Source organism: Pelobates fuscus, chromosome 10 (genome assembly GCF_036172605.1).
Source record: "Pelobates fuscus isolate aPelFus1 chromosome 10, aPelFus1.pri, whole genome shotgun sequence".
Classification (NCBI taxonomy): Eukaryota; Metazoa; Chordata; class Amphibia; order Anura; family Pelobatidae; genus Pelobates; species Pelobates fuscus.
The window spans coordinates 959,331-979,790 of NC_086326.1; the positions used below are offsets into that span (position 1 = coordinate 959,331).

At 37.2% G+C, this 20,460-nt stretch overlaps 1 protein-coding gene across 1 annotated transcript in view; it reads left to right on the forward strand.

Annotated features, from left to right (window-relative positions):
• LOC134575060 (ovostatin-like) overlaps positions 1 to 20,460 on the forward strand; it is a 96,759-nt gene that overhangs the window by 39,915 nt on the left and 36,384 nt on the right. Inside the window, exons 15-20 of the mRNA XM_063434196.1 lie at positions 1,960 to 2,109; positions 9,016 to 9,186; positions 14,440 to 14,533; positions 14,815 to 14,917; positions 18,384 to 18,618; positions 18,840 to 18,966. Of these exons, the coding sequence (XP_063290266.1) occupies positions 1,960 to 2,109; positions 9,016 to 9,186; positions 14,440 to 14,533; positions 14,815 to 14,917; positions 18,384 to 18,618; positions 18,840 to 18,966 (880 nt within the window). The remainder of the gene's footprint in view (positions 1 to 1,959; positions 2,110 to 9,015; positions 9,187 to 14,439; positions 14,534 to 14,814; positions 14,918 to 18,383; positions 18,619 to 18,839; positions 18,967 to 20,460) is intronic.

Genomic DNA, 20,460 nt, shown 5'->3' on the forward strand with positions numbered 1-20,460 from the left:
CATGGGGCCATAGTCTAAAGGCAGCAGGCGGGCAACCAGGCTCCTCCAGTGCACAGTGGCAAGATTAGTCTCGTCACAGTCTCCTTTGCCTATTCCTCAGCTTACAGTTATTGCCTTTACAAATGCAATTGTGGCTTTCAGGACTAGTTCACTTAACTTATCCCTGGGCTAGAGAGATCATTCAGCCAGAAAAATCCACACAGGACACAAGTTCCAAAAGGAACTAACATGCAAAACTGTATATTTTCTTGGGAATAGCCCATATGATCATTACATTTAGATTGCTGTGACAAACATAATAAACGTCAAATAACCAAAACATGTCACAAAATATACAGGACATTTTAATGGCATAATAACATATTTATAGAGGGATGGGAAGACCATAATGAACAGAATAATATCTCTCCTGCCTGCAGAATTAGCAATATGAACGTCTACCTGAATATGCAAATTAGTAAGCCTTGCTCTTCAGGTAGTGCATATAGCTGTAGCTAGATCCTTGCAACCAACAGGTGGCGCTGTAAGGCTCCACAGCCAAATCCTCCTAGTTGATTGCAAGTATCAGCAAGACAGGAGAGCACAATAATCTTTAACCCCAAACACCCACATTACACACACACCCTGCACCCACAATGGACACAGGGTGACTTCAACATAGGAATAGTCCAGGGTCCTACATAAAATGTCTGTATGAAACCCTAGGTGATGGTGACTACCGTCACACGTAAGAATTTAAATAAAATTCTGCATTAATTTCTCTACTTGGATATTTTAGTGAAAGTTCTACGATCAAGTGTTTGTGGTACCACGTTCTCTTGTTCAGTGAAAATGGAGAGATTTTACCTAACTATAAAATTACGGTTATGCTCCAAACTGCAAATAGTCATTATACAAAAACTATTTCAATTATATAACTTACTTGTTTACCTGCTAAACAGAGTGCTTGCAGGACAAAATGGAAGGAATGTAAGCAGTGATGTAAAAATGCCACTTTGCTGTGCTAACGGTAGCAGAACAACAAGATTCCCCCCTACACATCCTGTTCAATTATTGGATTCCATATTGGCTGCTGTCCTCTGATCTGCAGTTACTTGTCAGTCATAGAATGGTGCAATTGAATTGCAGATATGTGAATGATGTAGCTAGCACCAGCCAAAGACATAAGAACAGGAAGTGTAACATTAGCCAAGCCCATCAAACAAGCTTAAAGGGACACCCCAGACGACTAAAAAAAAATGCAGATTTCAATAATTATTAATACTTTGATAAGTTTACCTGGTTACACCCCCTGGCTGTCAATCAGATAACTGGTCTGGTTACTTCCTGCTTTGGTTAGCTCTGTGGAGATAAACCCAAGAGGCAGTAATTGCCCAGAGTACCTGCCTTGCAAAGACTTCTCATTGAGCTGCATTGGGAAGTCTGTGATTGGACAGCCACAGAAAGTCTGGGCGGGGTTAGAAGGGGAGGGTTTGTAAGATATTTTAGATATACCAACAATGATATAATGCATAATTAAATGCATGCATGTTTTTTATCTGCAGTGTATCTACTAAGCAGTTATTTTGTATTTGGGCAGGGGAGTGTCTAAATGGTTCTAATTTTGAAAATTGCTGCTTTTTAAATGCTACTTTAGTGAATACGTTGCCAATAGCAGCTGCATTGCAAATGCGAGAGTTGTATTATGTTTTTTTTTGTTTTGTAGAAATGAATTTGTCAAATTTACAGCATACTCTCAAAACACACCTACTACTCCACGGAAAGTAATGGCAGGTCTGGGATTGGCTCAGCTGTCTCTGCAAATCCTTGGTTTCAATGAATAAATACAGTTACAGAAACTATTTTTTTTAATTTATTTTTTAAATCAATTTTACGTTTTTTATGTTGCACGTTGATCGTAGATTTCCACCAAGCAATGTTTTCTGATATGGACTCGTCTTTTCTTGTCTGATCCTTTAGGTATCACTGAATTTCTCACAAGAAGTGCTGCCTCCGGGATCTAATGTTGACTTGCAGCTCTCTGCGGCTCCTTGGTCTATCTGTGGAGTAAGAGTCGTTGATTACGGCCTCACCCTGCTCAATCAGTATGAGGGGTTGAGCGCCAATAACGTGAGTAATCAATACCATTTTCTTTAACTTTTTTTATTTTTATAACATGCAGTGAATAAGAATACATGTTATTTCTAAGAAGGCAAGTAATTAATACAATTTATAGTTAAAACAGGTGATAGGTTCATTGTAGAACATCCCTGAGCTATAAAAGATACAAAAAAACAAACCAAATAAACACAGGCCAAACATCTCACTAATGGCATATGTATTAACTATACCAATATAAAAGATATCCCACATGCCAATGCACTTTAAGATCATTTTTAGTATGGTTTTAATGGCCATTCAGGTGTAAGCTCACCTGCCAGGTTAAAGGGAAACTCCAGTGCCAGGAAAACAATCAGTTTTCCTGGCACTGCAGGTCCTCTCTCCCTCCCACCCCCCAATCCCCGGTTACTGAAGGGGTGAAAACCTTACCTGAGGCAGCGGCGATGTCCCTCGTTGCTGTCTCCTCCTCCGCGCCACTCCTCCTTCTGATTCCGTTGGGCGAGACTGATCCCGCCCACCGGCCGAGGAAACCTAATGCGCATGCGCGGCAATGCCACGCATGCGCATTAGGTCTCCCCATAGGAAAGCATTGAAAACTAATTTCAATGCTTTCCTATGGGGAAATGAGCGACACTGGAGGTCCTCACACAGCGTGAGGATGTCCAGCAACGCTCTTGCAAGGAAAATCCTTGCTATAAATCAGGAAGTGACCTCTAGTGGCTGTCTAGTAGACAGCCACTAGAGGTGGAGTTAACCCTTCAAGGTAATTATTGCAGTTAATAAAAAAATGCAATAATTACAGTTACAGGGTTAGGAGTAGTGGGAGTTGGCACCCAGACCACTCCAATGGGCAGAAGTGGTCTGGGTGCCTGGAGTGTCCCTTTAAGACAAAAGTCCTACACAAACAACACACCCAGCTTCCCTCAGGTAAAAGGTAAATCTCTACTGAGACAGAGAGGGGTACTTTTCTAAACCCCTGTACTTGTTAGCCCTTAATAGGGAACACATGGAGTGGTAGGCAGCACTGTTACATATTCCTCTGTACCAAAAAGGTGACTTGTTCCTATAAAAACGCTTAAAAGACTTGATTTTTATTATTTGTTATTTCTCTCATATAACCCCTTCACCAACACGTTCTTTCCATTTATAAATTAGCATACCCATTACATAAAACACAGGAGATTCATTATATACAAATAGGCTGAGGCCATGTTGCTCAGAGATAAGTAAAAAAAAATGATGTAAACTTCCACAATTGTAATTTTTCATTTTTCCATTCCGTGCCCACACATTCAAATATTAGAAATATCTTGGAATAGTTGTGGCAGGCTGTGAAATGAATAATGACAGAGAAGCAGAAATATCACACATTTCTTACATTCATATTTAGTCAAGTAGAAATTGTAGCCGTATAAGTCCAGTGATGTAGATGTAAAAAACAGATAACATTTGTATCTTGTAATATCTTTTTTTATTGGACTAACAAATTTTTTTAATGACAAGCTTTCGGGATAACCTCCCTGTAACGGCAACCCAGGCATAAAAGGGGTTAACAGGAGATCTTCCCCTTCCAGAGATACAGGCAAAGCTACTGCAGAACACCAAACTCCCGAACCGAATACAAGGGAATGCTCCAAACTCCCGAACTGCATACAAAATAGCACTCCAAACTCCCCAACTGGAACCTCACGAATAGCTGTTAGTAGAGGAACAGGAAAAGCCTCCAAATGGCTTACACTCCTGGCAATCAGTCTCTAACAGCTTCCAGTAAATACCCCCATAGACGAGACAGAGCTCTGTGTTGGGGGTCAAGCAGTGGTCTGGTTTAATGTGGGCTACCTGCCCGGTCTGGTTTAATGTGGGCTACCTGCCCTGCCTGGTGGACCCTCCCCTAGGGGACCAGATGGAAGACTGGGACACAAATGGTAAAATGGCCAATCACAGGCATACAGGGTTAAAACACTCCCACAGTACATTACAATCCCTCCCCTCTATCCTGGAGATAATTGGGAAGTAATCCAATTATCTCCAAGAACAGAGGCAAAACTCCATTAACCACATGGTTACAATAAAACACTAAAATACAATAAAATACATAATGTTACATTTGTCACATAAAATATATACATGTAACCCATCCCCAGATAGCTGGGATCTGAGCGCACAAAAGTACCGAATAGCGCTCAGATCCTATGCACACAGTCCAATCGCCGTGGAGTTAAGGTGTTCACAAAGTCTGTTCCCCATACGAATAGACTCCACGGGATGGCTATCTGGGGAAATGCTGTTCATACGGTTTAAACTACCGAATGAACAGGCATCCGGTTAAATGACCGACCGTACAAGCAAGGAGGCTGACGGCTCAGCGGTGTTCGCGCAAGTAAGTGTCCGTTTCCAGTTCCATAGTTTGGGCGCTGAACACTGATGGCCGTTCGGGACTTTAAAATGGCCGCCGCCATGTGTTCGGCAAACGAAAAAAGGCCACCCAGTATTCGTCAATTAAGCTGCAGTTAACCACAGCTTCTGGGAGGTCAATTGATGGCACACTCCAGCTCCCAGGTGGTCCAGTCATTCGTTTGTTTGTTCGGTAGATTAAATCTACCGAACCGCTGGGCAGAAAGGCACGAACAAGCCTTTTCTGCAGGGGAAAAGAAGGCTTTTTAACATGGGGCCATAGTCCAGAGGCAACAGGCGGGCAACCAGGCTTCTCCAATGCAATGTGGCGAGATTGGTCTCGTCACACTCCCTTCCTCAAGTAACCCCTGTATCACAACTCAACTTTGAATTCTATGTGTCGTCTTGCTCAGAAATGCTTTAGACTTGAGAAAGGGAGGTTCTCCCAAAAACTTAAACTTAAAACATGCTTTTAGAAAAAAAATAGTTACAGCGCACTCAGACTTCTAAAAATTCATAACTAGAAGAGAATAAATATGGGGATTTAGTTCCACCATATGGCCATATGATGTTAAGCCCACCACTGCTTCAAAGTACCCCAATGTCAGTGGGTCCTACGCTAGTAATTACAAAATGAATTACAAAATGAATTTTGGTCACTGCGGCAGCACCTTTCTGGCATCTCTCGGGTGTGCCCCCAATCTCTTCTCTGTGCAAGCATATTTGGAATCCAGACCAGATTCCTTTGGGGTTAAGCACCCTGCCCATGCCCCCCAGCTTCCGAGACCTCTCTAGAGGTGGCCACAGGTGTGTGTATCACATATTTCTTACATATAAACGTATAAATTGGAGGAGTATTAGAGTCATGTCACTTTTATTATTTTCTTCATGCAACACAGATATTATCTGCAAATGTGAGTATACTCATTCAAGCACCAACACTTTAATTGTTTCGTTGTTACACTTTTTTTTCTTTAATTCTTTATTTTTGTTCGTGCATGTGGATACGATGCGTCCTGCATTGCCATAACAGCAAATGCAAGGATCTGCAGAATATACAATAATACATGTAGGATTGCATTGATAACAGTTAGAGATAGTAATATGCATCTTGTGAGATAACAGCACGAGTTTTTATATTTAAAGTATTTTAGATAGTTTAAACATTTGTCTGACTAGGCAGAAAGTGCCTTCATGAATGAACTGTTGTGTTTCATGCTTGGTAGACTAGTGTAGACTATGAAAAATAACCAAAGTTTTTGTAGAGGAAATAAGGATCAATCAAGGCAACGCAGTCAACCAATGTGGTAGCGCTGGTGATTAGTACGTCAAGAAAAACTGGCAGGGTTAACTAAGTAAGGCTTAGTTGAAGTCTGGTGTGTTAACTATGTGGTTACGAGATATTCTCTGCTGTCGAAAGGTGGACGGTATAATGCTAGGTACACAGGAAATAGCCTGTGGGAATGGTCTTAGTCCGCTCAAACTAGAAGGTGTGCAGGCTACGTGACAGGTAAGTTATGTGGGTAGAGTCCGAGCTAGGTGATATAGTGTTGGGTAAATGTGCCAGGTAAGAAGCCAGCTAGTGTAAACATTAGATTTTCGCTGTGGTCTAAAGTCCTCTTGCGCGGCTTGTTACCCCCCAAGCTCCAGAGTCTCATGTGTGACATGGTGGTCTGTTTGATTGCATGGGTTTGTTGCAGCTTGTTCAGGAGGACTTAGGGTGGATTCCCTTTCATCCGATACCTCCGTGCAGCAGACTTTCCGTTATGACAAGGCAGGAAAGTACTCAAAGGCATCAGGATCAGGAGCAATCGTGTGAACCTAGAGTTCAATGCGTGGGCCCCTGTGCTTCCCCACCGGAATCCCGTGGCACAGCGGGCACTCAGAGTATCCGCCAGTCCATGTGCCCCCCCACCAGAGTCCACAGACCGGCCAACCCCTCCACCTCCACCGCATCAGCAGGCTCCAGTAGGTCTTAGCAAGGGCCTCTACACATCTCACCCCTCACCGGCTACTCATCCAGGGCAAGGAGCCTCCAGCTCCGCAGCTACCGGTCTGCCGCAGGTCCGAAAGCCCGCCCCAGCAGGGCTCACAGTGATGGGGACTCTCAAGGCCCCTCTCTTAACCAAGATGTAGAGGTTCCTTACAGGCAGCAGGTGAGTAGCTTGTGGATACCGACGGCGAATCAACAGCCCTCCGGGGCTTCTAAGTTTTAGGGGAGTGTGTCCCTGAGTGAGTTATGGGGACCCCCAAGCCCCTGTCATCTGAGATGTTGGGAGCAATCTAGGGCTCACTGCTTTATCTGGTGCTCCATCAGGATCGAGAACTTCAAAAGTGTAGCTGCTAGTAGGCCAGGATAACCCCCACCGGCCCGGTGGGGGGGGGGGATGGGGGCGCATCGCCGTAAATAGCTGGGAAATTCCTTGATTCCACTCCAGTGATCCAGGATCAGGCATTAGTTTTCCTCATAGGCCTCACTGAAGTTCTTGGTCTGAAGTAGGCCAGAGATGGCGGTGTTTGCTTGCCGAGCCACATAGGCGGCTTCAAAGGGTATCAAATGAGAGCTGGGAATGTCCGCCCACCAACTCCAGTAAGAAAGTGTACTTCTAAGCACTTGGTGAAGGGTATTTTGGCACATTTCAGGGGCTCATAACCGGAGCTGTGCAAGATGGCCTCCATGCAGCTCAACGGTTTGGCCCGCCCTGTTACCCTGTTTTTTAATTGCTTTTATCACTCTTTATTTGTATACTCACTTTGCTCTTACAAAGAAATTAATTTAATACACTGTAGCTTGATTTTAGCACCAGTACTATTTAATTTATCTCCCACATTTTGTAATTAGCGTAGGACCCACTGACATTGGGGTACTTTGAAGCAGTGGTGGGCTTAACATCATACGGCCATATGGTGGAACTAACTCCCCATATTTATTCTCTTAGATAGGCATTTTATAGTAGCCTTCTTAGTTATGAATTTTTAGAAGTCTGAGTGCGCCATAACTATTTTTTTGTATGAATTTTGGTCACTGCGGCAGCACCTTTCTTGCATAATGCTTCGCTCGGGTGTGCCCCCAATCTCTTCTGTAAAAAATTCTGTTAGTCCAATAAAAAGGTATTACAAGATACAAATTGTATCTGTTTTTTAAATTCAGATTTATATGTGTAGCGGAGCGCAAGTTTAACATAGACTTTCCTCCGCTGGTATTCCAATAGTTACTCAGGAACAAGCAGAATATTACAAGAAGAACAGCATAAGTAGTAAATAAAGAAATCCACTAATCTTCCATCACCTTTTCCCAATAACTGGACGACACTCCGTATCAGGAGCAGAACTGAACTTTTAATCACACACTCAGCTTTTATACATTTCTCCCATGCAAGGGAGACACCCACAAAGAATAAGGCATCAGCCAATCCAGCATGAGAGAGAACTTAATTACATAGAAGTTTTAGAACACATTTTCCCCCAATTCTCAGATGTACCCCAACATACTGATCGGTTCAGGGGTTCGAAAGTTTTATGGAGGTCTTAATTTCACCGACCGCACACGAGGTGTAAGCCAAAGATAGTTCCATGTGTCTTGGTCTTGTGGTCGGTCTCCATTAGTGAGGTTGAAAAGCACAAAAAGGTCTACATAATGGGATTTGTCTTGGTTCGTATGATTCCCCTCGTTTGTATGATTCTTTTCATCAAACTCCGTTCTGTTCTCTTGATTTTCTATGAACGGGTGGGGGTATGGAGGTCTCTGCGGTGTTTGCGCTGTTGAGTGTCCGATTTGGGTTCCAGACACTCGACGACCAAAAACCGCTGGTGTGTTTGTATGAAAAGATGACCGCCACATGTTCTTATGCCGAACAGCCACCCAAGGAATACCCAATGAGTTCATGTGGTTAGCAATTAAGGTAGTGTGAATAACGAGGGGGGGGTCAATTAGAGCCACGCTCCTTTTCGGGGTGGCCTGGTTGTTCGGTAGTTTGTTAATGTGTCGAACGGTAGGACTTAATATGGTTGCAATTAGATTCTTACCGAACAACCAGATGAATGATATAACATCGGGCTTGTTATTTATTTCTTATAAGTAACGAACAGTGGCAAATAATGTAAAATACTGCAACAATTAAAGGTATGGACAGACAAAAATAAGGAAGGTGGTTAGTAGCAAAACACAGTCCGCTACAATATGTATGTACCTGCCCTTTGGCATTTATGGGAATGCAGATTCCTAAAAGTGCCACCAGAATTAGAATAGCAGTCAGTGGTTGGAGATGCAATTATAATATTGATACAAGGATGAATGGGTCAATCATTGTCAATTAGATCCATCATTGAATAGTCTATATAGGCTAAATAGATGTGTTCTCCTAATTCCATCTGTGTAAGGTTATTATTAAATAAATGTTACTCTTATTTATCAGTGTATTTCTGGAATATAAGTAAAGGAGTTACAGATCCTTTTTATGGATGTTTTTCCAGCCTAGATCAGTGTCACCATAAAATGTAGTTTTTTTCTATGTAATGCAGGTGTATTCTCCATTATATGCCTTGAGGCTCTATGGGTACAGAGTTGGTGGCTATGAATTGGAAGACCCTGCACCCCCATGTGAGGATCCTAACAAACAGGTATTTTGCCGAGGGAGATACTATGTACCTGTGAGCTACAGGAACGAAGGAGACACTTACACATACTTTAAGGTGCGTTAAGTACAGTGTGATTTTACAAATTGATCAAAATGAAAAATGAACACAATATAATGAATGTGAACCATTTGCAATCACTGAGTGAGAGTATCACAGAGCTCCAGTTATATAACTCTCAGTAATGTGTAGCATATTTGAATGTTTTACAAAGCTCCACAGCAGTAAAACTCACAGTAATGTGAAGGGTGTATGTGTGTATCACAGAGCTCTGCAGCAATTAAACTCAGAGTAATGTGCAATGTGTAGAAGTTTATCACAGAGCTCCACAACAATACATTTACAGTAAAGTGAAGGCTGTGTGAGTATCACAGAGCTCTGCAGTAATAAAACTCACAGTAATGCGTACAGTGTATTACTGTACCACAGAGCTGGGTTACTTCTGCTCATGTGTACATTATATCTCTATAGCATTATATTACTTTATAGTTACATTGTATCTCTATAGTGTTATATTACTTTATAGTTACATTATATCTCTATAGTGTTATATTACTTTATAGTCACATTATATCTCTATAGTGTTATATTACTTTATAGTTACATTGTATCTCTATAGCGTTATATTACTTTATAGTTGCATTGTATATCTCTAGCGTTATATTACTTTATAGTTACATTGTATCTCTATAGCGTTATATTACTTTATAGTTACATTGTATCTCTATAGCGTTATATTACTTTATAGTCACATTATATCTCTATAGTGTTATATTACTTTATAGTTACATTATATCTCTATAGCGTTATATTACCCTATAGTTGCATTGTATATCTCTAGCGTAATATTACTTTATAGTTACATTGTATCTCTATAGCGTTATATTACTTTATAGTTACATTGTATCTCTATAGCGTTATATTACTTTATAGTCACATTATATCTCTATAGTGTTATATTACTTTATAGTTACATTGTATCTCTATAGCGTTATATTACTTTATAGTTACATTGTATCTCTATAGCGTTATATTACTTTAGTTATATTACTTTATAGTTACATTGTATCTCTATAGCGTTATAGTACTTTATAGTTACATTATAGCTCTCTAGCGTTATATTGCTTTATAGTTACAGTGTATCTCTATAGCGTTATATTACTTTATAGTTACATTATATATCTATAGCGTTATATTACTTTATAGTTACATTATAGCTCTATAGCGTTATATTACTTTATAGTTACATTATATATCTATAGTGTTATATTACTTTATAGTTACATTATATCTCTATAGCGTTATATTACTTTATAGTTACATTGTATCTCTATAGCGTTGTATTACTTCATAGTTACATTGTATCTCTATAGCGTTATATTACTTTATAGTTACATTGTATCTCTATAGTGTTATATTACTTTATAGTTACATTATATATCTATAGCATTATATTACTTTATAGTTACATTATAGCTCTATAGCGTTATATTACTTTATAGTTACATTATATCTCTATAGCGTTATATTACTTTATAGTTACATTGTATCTCTATAGCGTTGTATTACTTCATAGTTACATTGTATCTCTATAGTGTTATATTACTTTATAGTTACATTGTATCTCTATAGTGTTATATTACTTTATAGTTACATTATATCTCTATAGCGTTATATTACTTTGTAGTTACATTGTATCTCTATAGCGTTATATTACTTTATAGTTACATTGTATCTCTATAGTGTTATATTACTTTATAGTTACATTATATCTCTATAGTGTTATATTACTTTATAGTTACATTATATATCTATAGCGTTATATTACTTTATAGTTACATTATATCTCTATAGCGTTATATTACTTTATAGTTACATTATATATCTATAGCGTTATATTACTTTATAGTTACATTATATATCTATAGTGTTATATTACTTTATAGTTACATTATATATCTATAGCGTTATATTACTTTGTAGTTACATTGTATCTCTATAGCGTTATATTACTTTATAGTTACATTGTATCTCTATAGTGTTATATTACTTTATAGTTACATTATATCTCTATAGTGTTATATTACTTTATAGTTACATTATATATCTATAGCGTTATATTACTTTATAGTTACATTATATCTCTATAGCGTTATATTACTTTATAGTTACATTATATCTCTATAGCGTTATATTACTTTATAGTTACATTGTATCTCTATAGTGTTATATTACTTTATAGTTACATTATATATCTATAGCGTTATATTACTTTATAGTTACATTATATCTCTATAGCGTTATATTACTTTATAGTTACATTGTATCTCTATAGTTTTATATTACTTTATAGTTACATTATATCTCTATTGCGTTATATTACTTTATAGTTACATTATATATCTATAGTGTTATATTACTTTATAGTTACATTATATATCTATAGCGTTATATTACTTTATAGTTACATTGTATCTCTATAGTGTTATATTACTTTATAGTTACATTATATCTCTATAGCGTTATATTACTTTATAGTTACATTATATCTCTATAGCGTTATATTACTTTATAGTTACATTGTATCTCTATAGCGTTATATTACTTTATAGTTACATTATATATCTATAGCGTTATATTACTTTATAGTTACATTGTATCTCTATAGCGTTATATTACTTTATAGTTACATTATATATCTATAGCGTTATATTACTTTATAGTTACATTATATATCTATAGTGTTATATTACTTTATAGTTACATTATATCTCTATAGCGTTATATTACTTTATAGTTACATTGTATCTCTATAGCGTTGTATTACTTTATAGTTACATTGTATCTCTATAGCGTTATATTACTTTATAGTTACATTATATCTCTATAGCGTTCTATTACTTTATAGTTACATTGTATCTCTATAGTGTTATATTACTTTATAGTTACATTAGATCTCTATAGCGTTATATTAATTTATAGTTACATTATATCTCTATAGCGTTATATTACTTTATAGTTACATTATATCTCTATAGCATTATATTACTTTATAGTTACATTGTATCTCTATAGCGTTATATTACTTTATAGTTACATTATATATCTATAGCGTTATATTACTTTATAGTTACATTGTATCTCTATAGCGTTATATTACTTTATAGTTACATTGTATCTCTATAGTGTTATATTACTTTATAGTTACATTATATCTCTATAGCGTTATATTACTTTATAGTTACATTATATATCTATAGCGTCATATTACTTTATAGTTACATTGTATCTCTATAGCGTTATATTACTTTACAGTTACATTGTATCTCTATAGCGTTATATTACTTTATAGTTACATTATATCTCTATAGCGTTATATTACTTTATAGTTACATTATATCTCTATAGTTTTATATTACTTTATAGTTACATTATATCTCTATAGCGTTATATTACTTTATAGTTACATTATATCTCTATAGCGTTATATTACTTTATAGTTACATTGTATCTCTATAGCGTTATATTACTTTATAGTTACATTATATCTCTATAGTGTTATATTACTTTATAGTTACATTGTATCTCTATAGTGTTATATTACTTTATAGTTACATTATATCTCTATTGCGTTATATTACTTTATAGTTACATTATATATCTATAGTGTTATATTACTTTATAGTTACATTATATATCTATAGCGTCATATTACTTTATAGTTACATTGTATCTCTATAGCGTTATATTACTTTACAGTTACATTGTATCTCTATAGCGTTATATTACTTTATAGTTACATTGTATCTCTATAGCGTTATATTACTTTATAGTTACATTATATATCTATAGTGTTATATTACTTTATAGTTACATTATATCTCTATTGCGTTATATTACTTTATAGTTACATTATATATCTATAGTGTTATATTACTTTATAGTTACATTATATCTCTATAGCGTTATATTACTTTATAGTTACATTATATCTCTATAGTTTTATATTACTTTATAGTTACATTATATATCTATAGCGTTATATTACTTTATAGTTACATTGTATCTCTATAGCGGTATATTACTTTATAGTTACATTGTATCTCTATAGCGTTATATTACTTTATAGTTACATTATATCTCTATAGCATTATATTACTTTATAGTTACATTATATCTCTATAGCATTATATTACTTTATAGTTACATTGTATCTCTATAGTGTTATATTACTTTATAGTTACATTATATCTCTATAGCGTTATATTACTTTATAGTTACATTATATCTCTATAGCGTTATATTACTTTATAGTTACATTGTATCTCTATAGTGTTATATTACTTTATAGTTACATTATATATCTATAGTGTTATATTACTTTATAGTTACATTGTATCTCTATAGCGTTATATTACTTTATAGTTACATTATATATCTATAGCGTTATATTACTTTATAGTTACATTGTATCTCTATAGCGTTATATTACTTTATAGTTACATTATATCTCTATAGTGTTATATTACTTTATAGTTACATTATATCTCTATAGCATTATATTACTTTATAGTTACATTGTATCTCTATAGCGTTAAATTACTTTATAGTTACATTATATCTCTATAGCATTATATTACTTTATAGTTACATTGTATCTCTATATCGTTATATTACTTTATAGTTACATTATATATCTATAGCGTTATATTACTTTATAGTTACATTATAGCTCTATAGCGTTATATTACTTTATAGTTTACATTGTATCTCTATAGCATTATATTACTTTATAGTTACATTATAAATCTATAGCGTTATATTACTTTATAGTTACATTATAAATCTATAGCGTTATATTACTTTATAGTTACATTATATATCTACAGTGTTACTTTATTTATAGTTACATTATATCTCCATAGCGTTATATCTGGAGCTTGTCGGATACATTCTCTGAGTATTTGTAGTGACAATGGCCACAGGTAGCACTATTATGGGGACACTCTCAGAAGCACTCTCATTGGTATCTCCTAAACTGGAAATTATCAGAAATTGACTCAGGAATTCCAAAACATCTGAGCTGCAGTTTTTTTTCTGCCTTGACTATTTTGGAGTAAAATTTGCAGTTCCCTGTATGTGTCTTTATAATGAATTACTGTTCATTAGTAAAGAGCGTGAGTCACATATTTTTCATTAATATTATATACATGCTCACATTGATAATAAGTCATTATTATAAATTCAATACACTGTTCCCTCTATGAATATCTTCCTCTGACATTTTCTCAATCATCTTCTCTTTTTAAGAACATTGGTCTCATTGTCGAGACTCCTAACAGGGTGCAGAGACCTGTAGTCTGTGGAGAGCCAGATCCGTATGATTTTATTCCGTTATATACAGGTATTATTTACATTAATTATAACCTTTAATTACACAATGATCAAGGACGCACATCATCTACATTTAGAGAGGACAGTTTTATGTTTTACATTAAACATTTCCTGACCCAAAGCCCCCCCGAAAGCCTTATTATCAACTGTGTTCATAAAGCAAATATGGTACAAATGCTCCAATGAAAATTAGAGCCATTTTGGTTTTACAATTGATGATGAGATATGATTTAGAAAAAATATGTCCAAATCTCTACCTCTTCATCACATTTATGTTTTCTAATATTTCAGCCTTTGACGCATCAGCTCAATTTTCTGGATCATCACCTAATACCGTTGAAACAGTTCGTAAGAACTTTGCAGGAGCCTTTGGATTTTTGATAGTGCCTACAGAGTACGTAATACAACAAGGGCTCTCGAATCCTGTATTTGATTATCAAATTTTATATAGTCTTGTCGATGTATTGTATCTTTTCCTTGTACCAACTGTACCCATGGACAGTGCTGCAGAATGTGTTGGTAACTTTTTAAATAAAGTATAATAAATTATAATAATAAAAAATAATAATAAAACATTTCTTAAGCCCAAAATATGCTGGAATAGAAATAAGAAAATCCAAATTTAAAAGATCAAATTCTAAAATAGATGACATCCCAAGCATATATTCATCATATAAGAAGAGCGAAGCAACATTAAAAGATGTATGTGAAAGTAATAATAGCTCTATACAATGGGCACACTTTACTATTTGGAGATGCGGCACCGCTGAAAAGTTACACCACTTTGTAGGGTTTGCAAGACCCCAGCGTGTAGCAAAAGACAAAGCCTACCAGGTCTCTCTAATACTCAAATAATGAAAAAAACAATATGTGTGATCGTTTAGACTATCTTGTAACACAAGGGAAGCTCGGGAATGGCCACTATCAATTCCTGGAAACTATCAAGGGATGGAGGGTAGTACCATAAGGCCCTTAACCTCATCCAAAACACAGTTAGTGCTGGTATTGAGAGTTATAAAGTAATAGGGCTGGTTTCTAGTCTTAAAGTTTCCTTTCTCATCACATTAATCATCTTCATGTTTAGTGATATCATTGACTCTGCTCTTTATTGGATATATGTTGATTGTGTGCTCCCTCTAGTCATGGCCAGATTAACATAGGGGCTGATGGAGCTGCAGCTCCAGGCCCAGGCCCATGGAATAGGCCCATTTAAAAAAAAAAAAAAAAAATGTTTTAACTTTTAAAAAAAACATTCATTACACACTACTCTTAGGTTGGCCACCTGACTGGTATTTTAAGGCACAGCCGGTATTTGAGGCTGCCTGGCCATGACGGTATTGCAGTAATACCGGCAATACAAATGCAAATATTTTTCTCTGTATAAACAGAGATAACTCTGCAATACCAGCATCAGCCAGTAGGGGTCACTGTGTATGGAGAAAGGCAGGCATAGGAAGTTACAGAAACGCACTGCCTCTCTTTACTCACTGATCCGTGGGGGAGCAGCTACACAGCACAGAGAGTCCAGACAGCAGTTCCCAGCCTGAAGAGACAGACTACAGCTCAGGTATGGGAAGGATGGGAGGAAAGGCAGCAGGGAGACACTAGGGGGCACTGGGAGACCTTGGGGCACAGACACTTGGGGACACTGGGAGACATGGGGACACAGACACTAGGGGACACTGGGAGACATGGGGATGCTGAGACACATGGGGAAGCTGTGAGACATAGGTAGACACATTGGGACACAGACACTAGGGACACAGTGTCTCCCAGTGTCCCATAGTCACCCAGTGTCTGTGTCCCCATGTCTCTGTGTCCCCATAGCTCCCAGAGTCCACATGTCTCCCAGCCAGTGTCTGTGTCCCCATGTCTCCCAGTGTCCCCAAATGTCTGTGTCCCTATGCCTTTGTCCACAAGTGTCTAGGTCCCCATGCCTCCCAGCCAGTGTCCCTAGTGTCTCAGTGTCCCCATGTCTCCCAGTGTCCACTAGTCTCTCAGTGTATGTGTTCCCATGTCTCTCAGTGTCCCTAGTGTCTTAGTTTCCCCAAATGTCTGTGTTCCCATGTCTCCCAGTGTCTGTGTCCCCATGTCTCTGTGTCCCTAGTGTCTGTGTCCCCATGTCTCCCAGTGTCTCCATGCCTCCCAGTGTCCCCATGTCTGCATACACAAGTGCCCCCATGTCTTCAAGTGTCTTTAAGTGTCTCAGTGCCCCCATGTCTCCCAGTGTCCCCAAGTGTCTCAGTGTCCCTGGGCCTCTCAGTGTCACCATGTCTCACTGTGTCCCCATGACTCTGTGTCCCCTAGTATCCTAGTGACCCGGAACACACTGAGACATGGGGACACTGGGCGACATGGGGACACTGACACTGTGATACATAGGGACACTGATGCCTGGCTGGCCTTCCAATTCTTTGGACAGACATGCCCTCTTTTTGGGCATGTTCGCCCCTTTTGGCAGTTCTGGTCATGTGATTCGCGTCAGTGGCCCACCCTTTTACCTCGCCCATTGACTTCCTGCTTCACTGGACACTGCTGTTAGGGGGTATGGATTTACTTGAATGATGAAAGAATAAATTAAATAAAGAGATTAGCATAGAGTATGTGTTTTCTTATAGCTGCATCCTTTGCGTTTCCCTCCAGCACCATCTCCATCAGATACATGACGCTTGAGAGGTACGACTGTTTTAGGTCGATAAGATTCTGCAATTAGGCCCATCATAATTGTCAGCACCAGGTCCACTGGGCTCTTATTCTGGCCCTGCCTCTAGTCCTTCTGGTTTGTCAAGAAAGGATGGCAGCTTTGGGGTTTAATTCCTCTCAGGTGTAGCCTGCTATGTAAAAACTAAAAGCAGAAAAAGTAACAATCTGTATCCTCATTTTTATTCTAACATGAATTGTAATGGTTTTAGGGGCAATATATTGACATTCTAAGAGTTTTACTAAGGTTTGTAATAGCTTTCTTAATTCATTCAGTATCTTTTTATTAGTATTATTTAAAGGAAGTGGGGTTACCTTCATTTATATCCATTTTTTAATTTGTTCTCCACTTTATTTGGAGTATTAATAAAATAAGTTAAAATAATATATTGAGCTGTAATAATACAATGAGCTGTAATAATGCAATAAGCTGTAATAATACAATGAGCTGTAATAATACAATGAGCTGTAATAATACACTAAGCTGTAATAATACAATGAGCTGTAATAATGCAATAAGCTGTAATAATACACTGAGCTTTAATAATACACTGAGCTGTAATAAAACAATGAGCTGTAATAATGCAATGAGCTGTAATAATGCAATGAGCTGTAAGAATACAATGAGCTGTAATAATGCAATAAGCTGTAATAATACACTGAGCTTTAATAATACACTGAGCTTTAATAATACACTGAGCTGTAATAAAACAATGAGCTGTAATAATGCAATGAGCTGTAATAATACACTGAGCTGTAAGAATACACTGAGCTGTAATAATACACTGAGCTGTAATAAAACAAGCTGTAAACATACAATTAGCTACAATGATACAATAAGTTATAATGATACTTTGCTCTGTGGTGGTTATGGTGCTGAGCGTGTCCCTCTCAATTTGGCTTACTGCTCAATAGCCACAACAGCTGTATTACTATTTATCTAATTTTCAAATATCCAATATTTTAAGCACCAGAGGAGTGAGCAAGCAGCCCATGGTATTGTGTTTTCCATCTCTTTTTTGTACTCAAATAATTAACTTCAATTTTGAGCCCCCCTGGACAGCCCAGGTCATGCACGAACTCTATGTAGAAGAACATCTCAATTGCCCTTCTGTTGGCTGAAGTGAAACCTCAAATTCGATTTTTTTTTCCTTCCCCAGCTCTGAAGGCCACGCAACCCAAACGCAGCTTGTTCCAGATTCTATCACTCGGTGGGAAGGCAGCTCATTCTGCCTCTCCGATGTGGAGGGTTTTGGATTTACTGAATACCCAGCCAACTTAACCACATTCCTGCCACTCTTTGGCGAGATCACAATACCATTTTCTATACTCAGAGGAGAGATCATGGTCCTGAGGGCTGCTGTGTCTAACTACTTTGAGAACAGGTGTATCAAGGTGAGCTCTACGTTGCACACATTGATTATTATTAATTAATATAACCCTCAAAGGGTAAACCTGCATTATGGTGATGTCAGGACCCTTGTCTTGAAGATGGCATTGGATGAAGGTGCTCTAAGAACATCAGATTTTCTAATGCAAGGAGTGAGCATTAGATTGTTATATAAAGAGATGGCATCTCCCATCTGACTGCTGTACTTCTTTCTGTCTAATTACAGGTCCACGTGGAATTACAGCAATCCAATGACTATGAAGCCACACCAGTAGGTGATAACCAGGAGGACAGGTCCTTACAGTCTGGGCAGAAAAGTTTTTACTTCTGGAACATAGACGCTAAATCATTAGGTACCATTCTCCATGCAATACTTTCTCTGGCGATCACAGTCTTCTTGTGCTCAGTCAATTACAAATAATGATATTATTCCAGAGTTCATGCCCTTCTGAGTTTACGGTGCCCAAAACCCTACTCAGCAGTAGCTTCTGATTTGAAAAATCTAAATGCACTAAATGGGGGTCCAGTGGCAAGCTACTGTATCCACTCGTTATGTGTTTATTGGGAAGCACAACAGTTTAGGGATAAATGGAAAAACATTTCTCCCAAGACGATATAATCTTTCAAGTTTCATTCATTCTATGTGGATTTCTTAAGAAAATACTGAAATTTTGATGATAACCTAATAATTAAACTTCAATGATTAACTCTCAAAATAATTGTTATAACTAAGTTAGGTGTTCTACTCGGTACTTATAAAGTGACAATGCCTAATTCAAGTATAAATATTAAGTGCTTAGGTTATAGACCTACAGATTTCTCCCTGTAATATGACTAATAAAAAAATATTAACAGAAAGGATAGGGGGCACTCCCGAGACCTGAATTTTGTATGAAAGGTGCTGCTGCTGTGACCAAAACTTCATGAATGAGAGAATAAATAGTTGCGGCGCACTCAGACTACAAAAAAATATAAGAAACAAAGAAGGCTACTAAAATGCCTATCTAAGTATAAATATGGGGATTTGGTTCCGCCATATGGCCATATGTTGTTAAGCCCACCACTACTTTCAAAGTACCCCATTATCGGTGGGTCCTACACTACACTCCCTCCACAGAAGGTTTCCCAGAGGGTTCAATACACAAGGATTCTGGGAGTGATGTTTTTAAAACACATGAGTTTATATTGATGCAGAATTAACATAGTTAACCCAAATTAGTTTTTCTGTTCTTGTATATAATCTTTGATTTTGATATTTATTTCATGGTGTAAACATAGGCAAGTTGTATTTAGCAAATTGAGATTTGCTAAGAATTCAATACGAATTCTGGGTGAATTTCAAATTTAAGGACAAAATAGTCAAACTAAAGACAAAATTAACTTGGGGAATTTTTCTATTTAGTCTGTTTTGGCCACATTTTTGAATTCCCTTTTAATTCACTTTAAATTCCTGGCAAGTGTCGTGTTAGTGAACATCCCTTGCAGCGTCCTATCTCACATTCTGTTAACCCATGTATCATTCCCTTTTTACATCAAAGTAGCCGGCCAGAAGCACTCTGTTCAGAACATGTCCAAAACCTCACTTTTTACCCCAATGTGTCAGTTACAGATTGTTCACTCAGCATCAAAAACACCCCATGTTCTATCCCATGTTCCCCTTTTGCTGTCCTCTGCAGAGACATAGATGACATTGAGACTAAATCCCGATGTTAGTAATACAAGTGTTAGACTCAATTAGTTAGTTATGTTAGACTTAATAAGTATCATGGACGCCTGTTTTAGCAATAAGGCAGGAGACTGGAAAAAAAGCTGGAACCCTTGCAAATGGTTGGACTCCTTCCCATTGG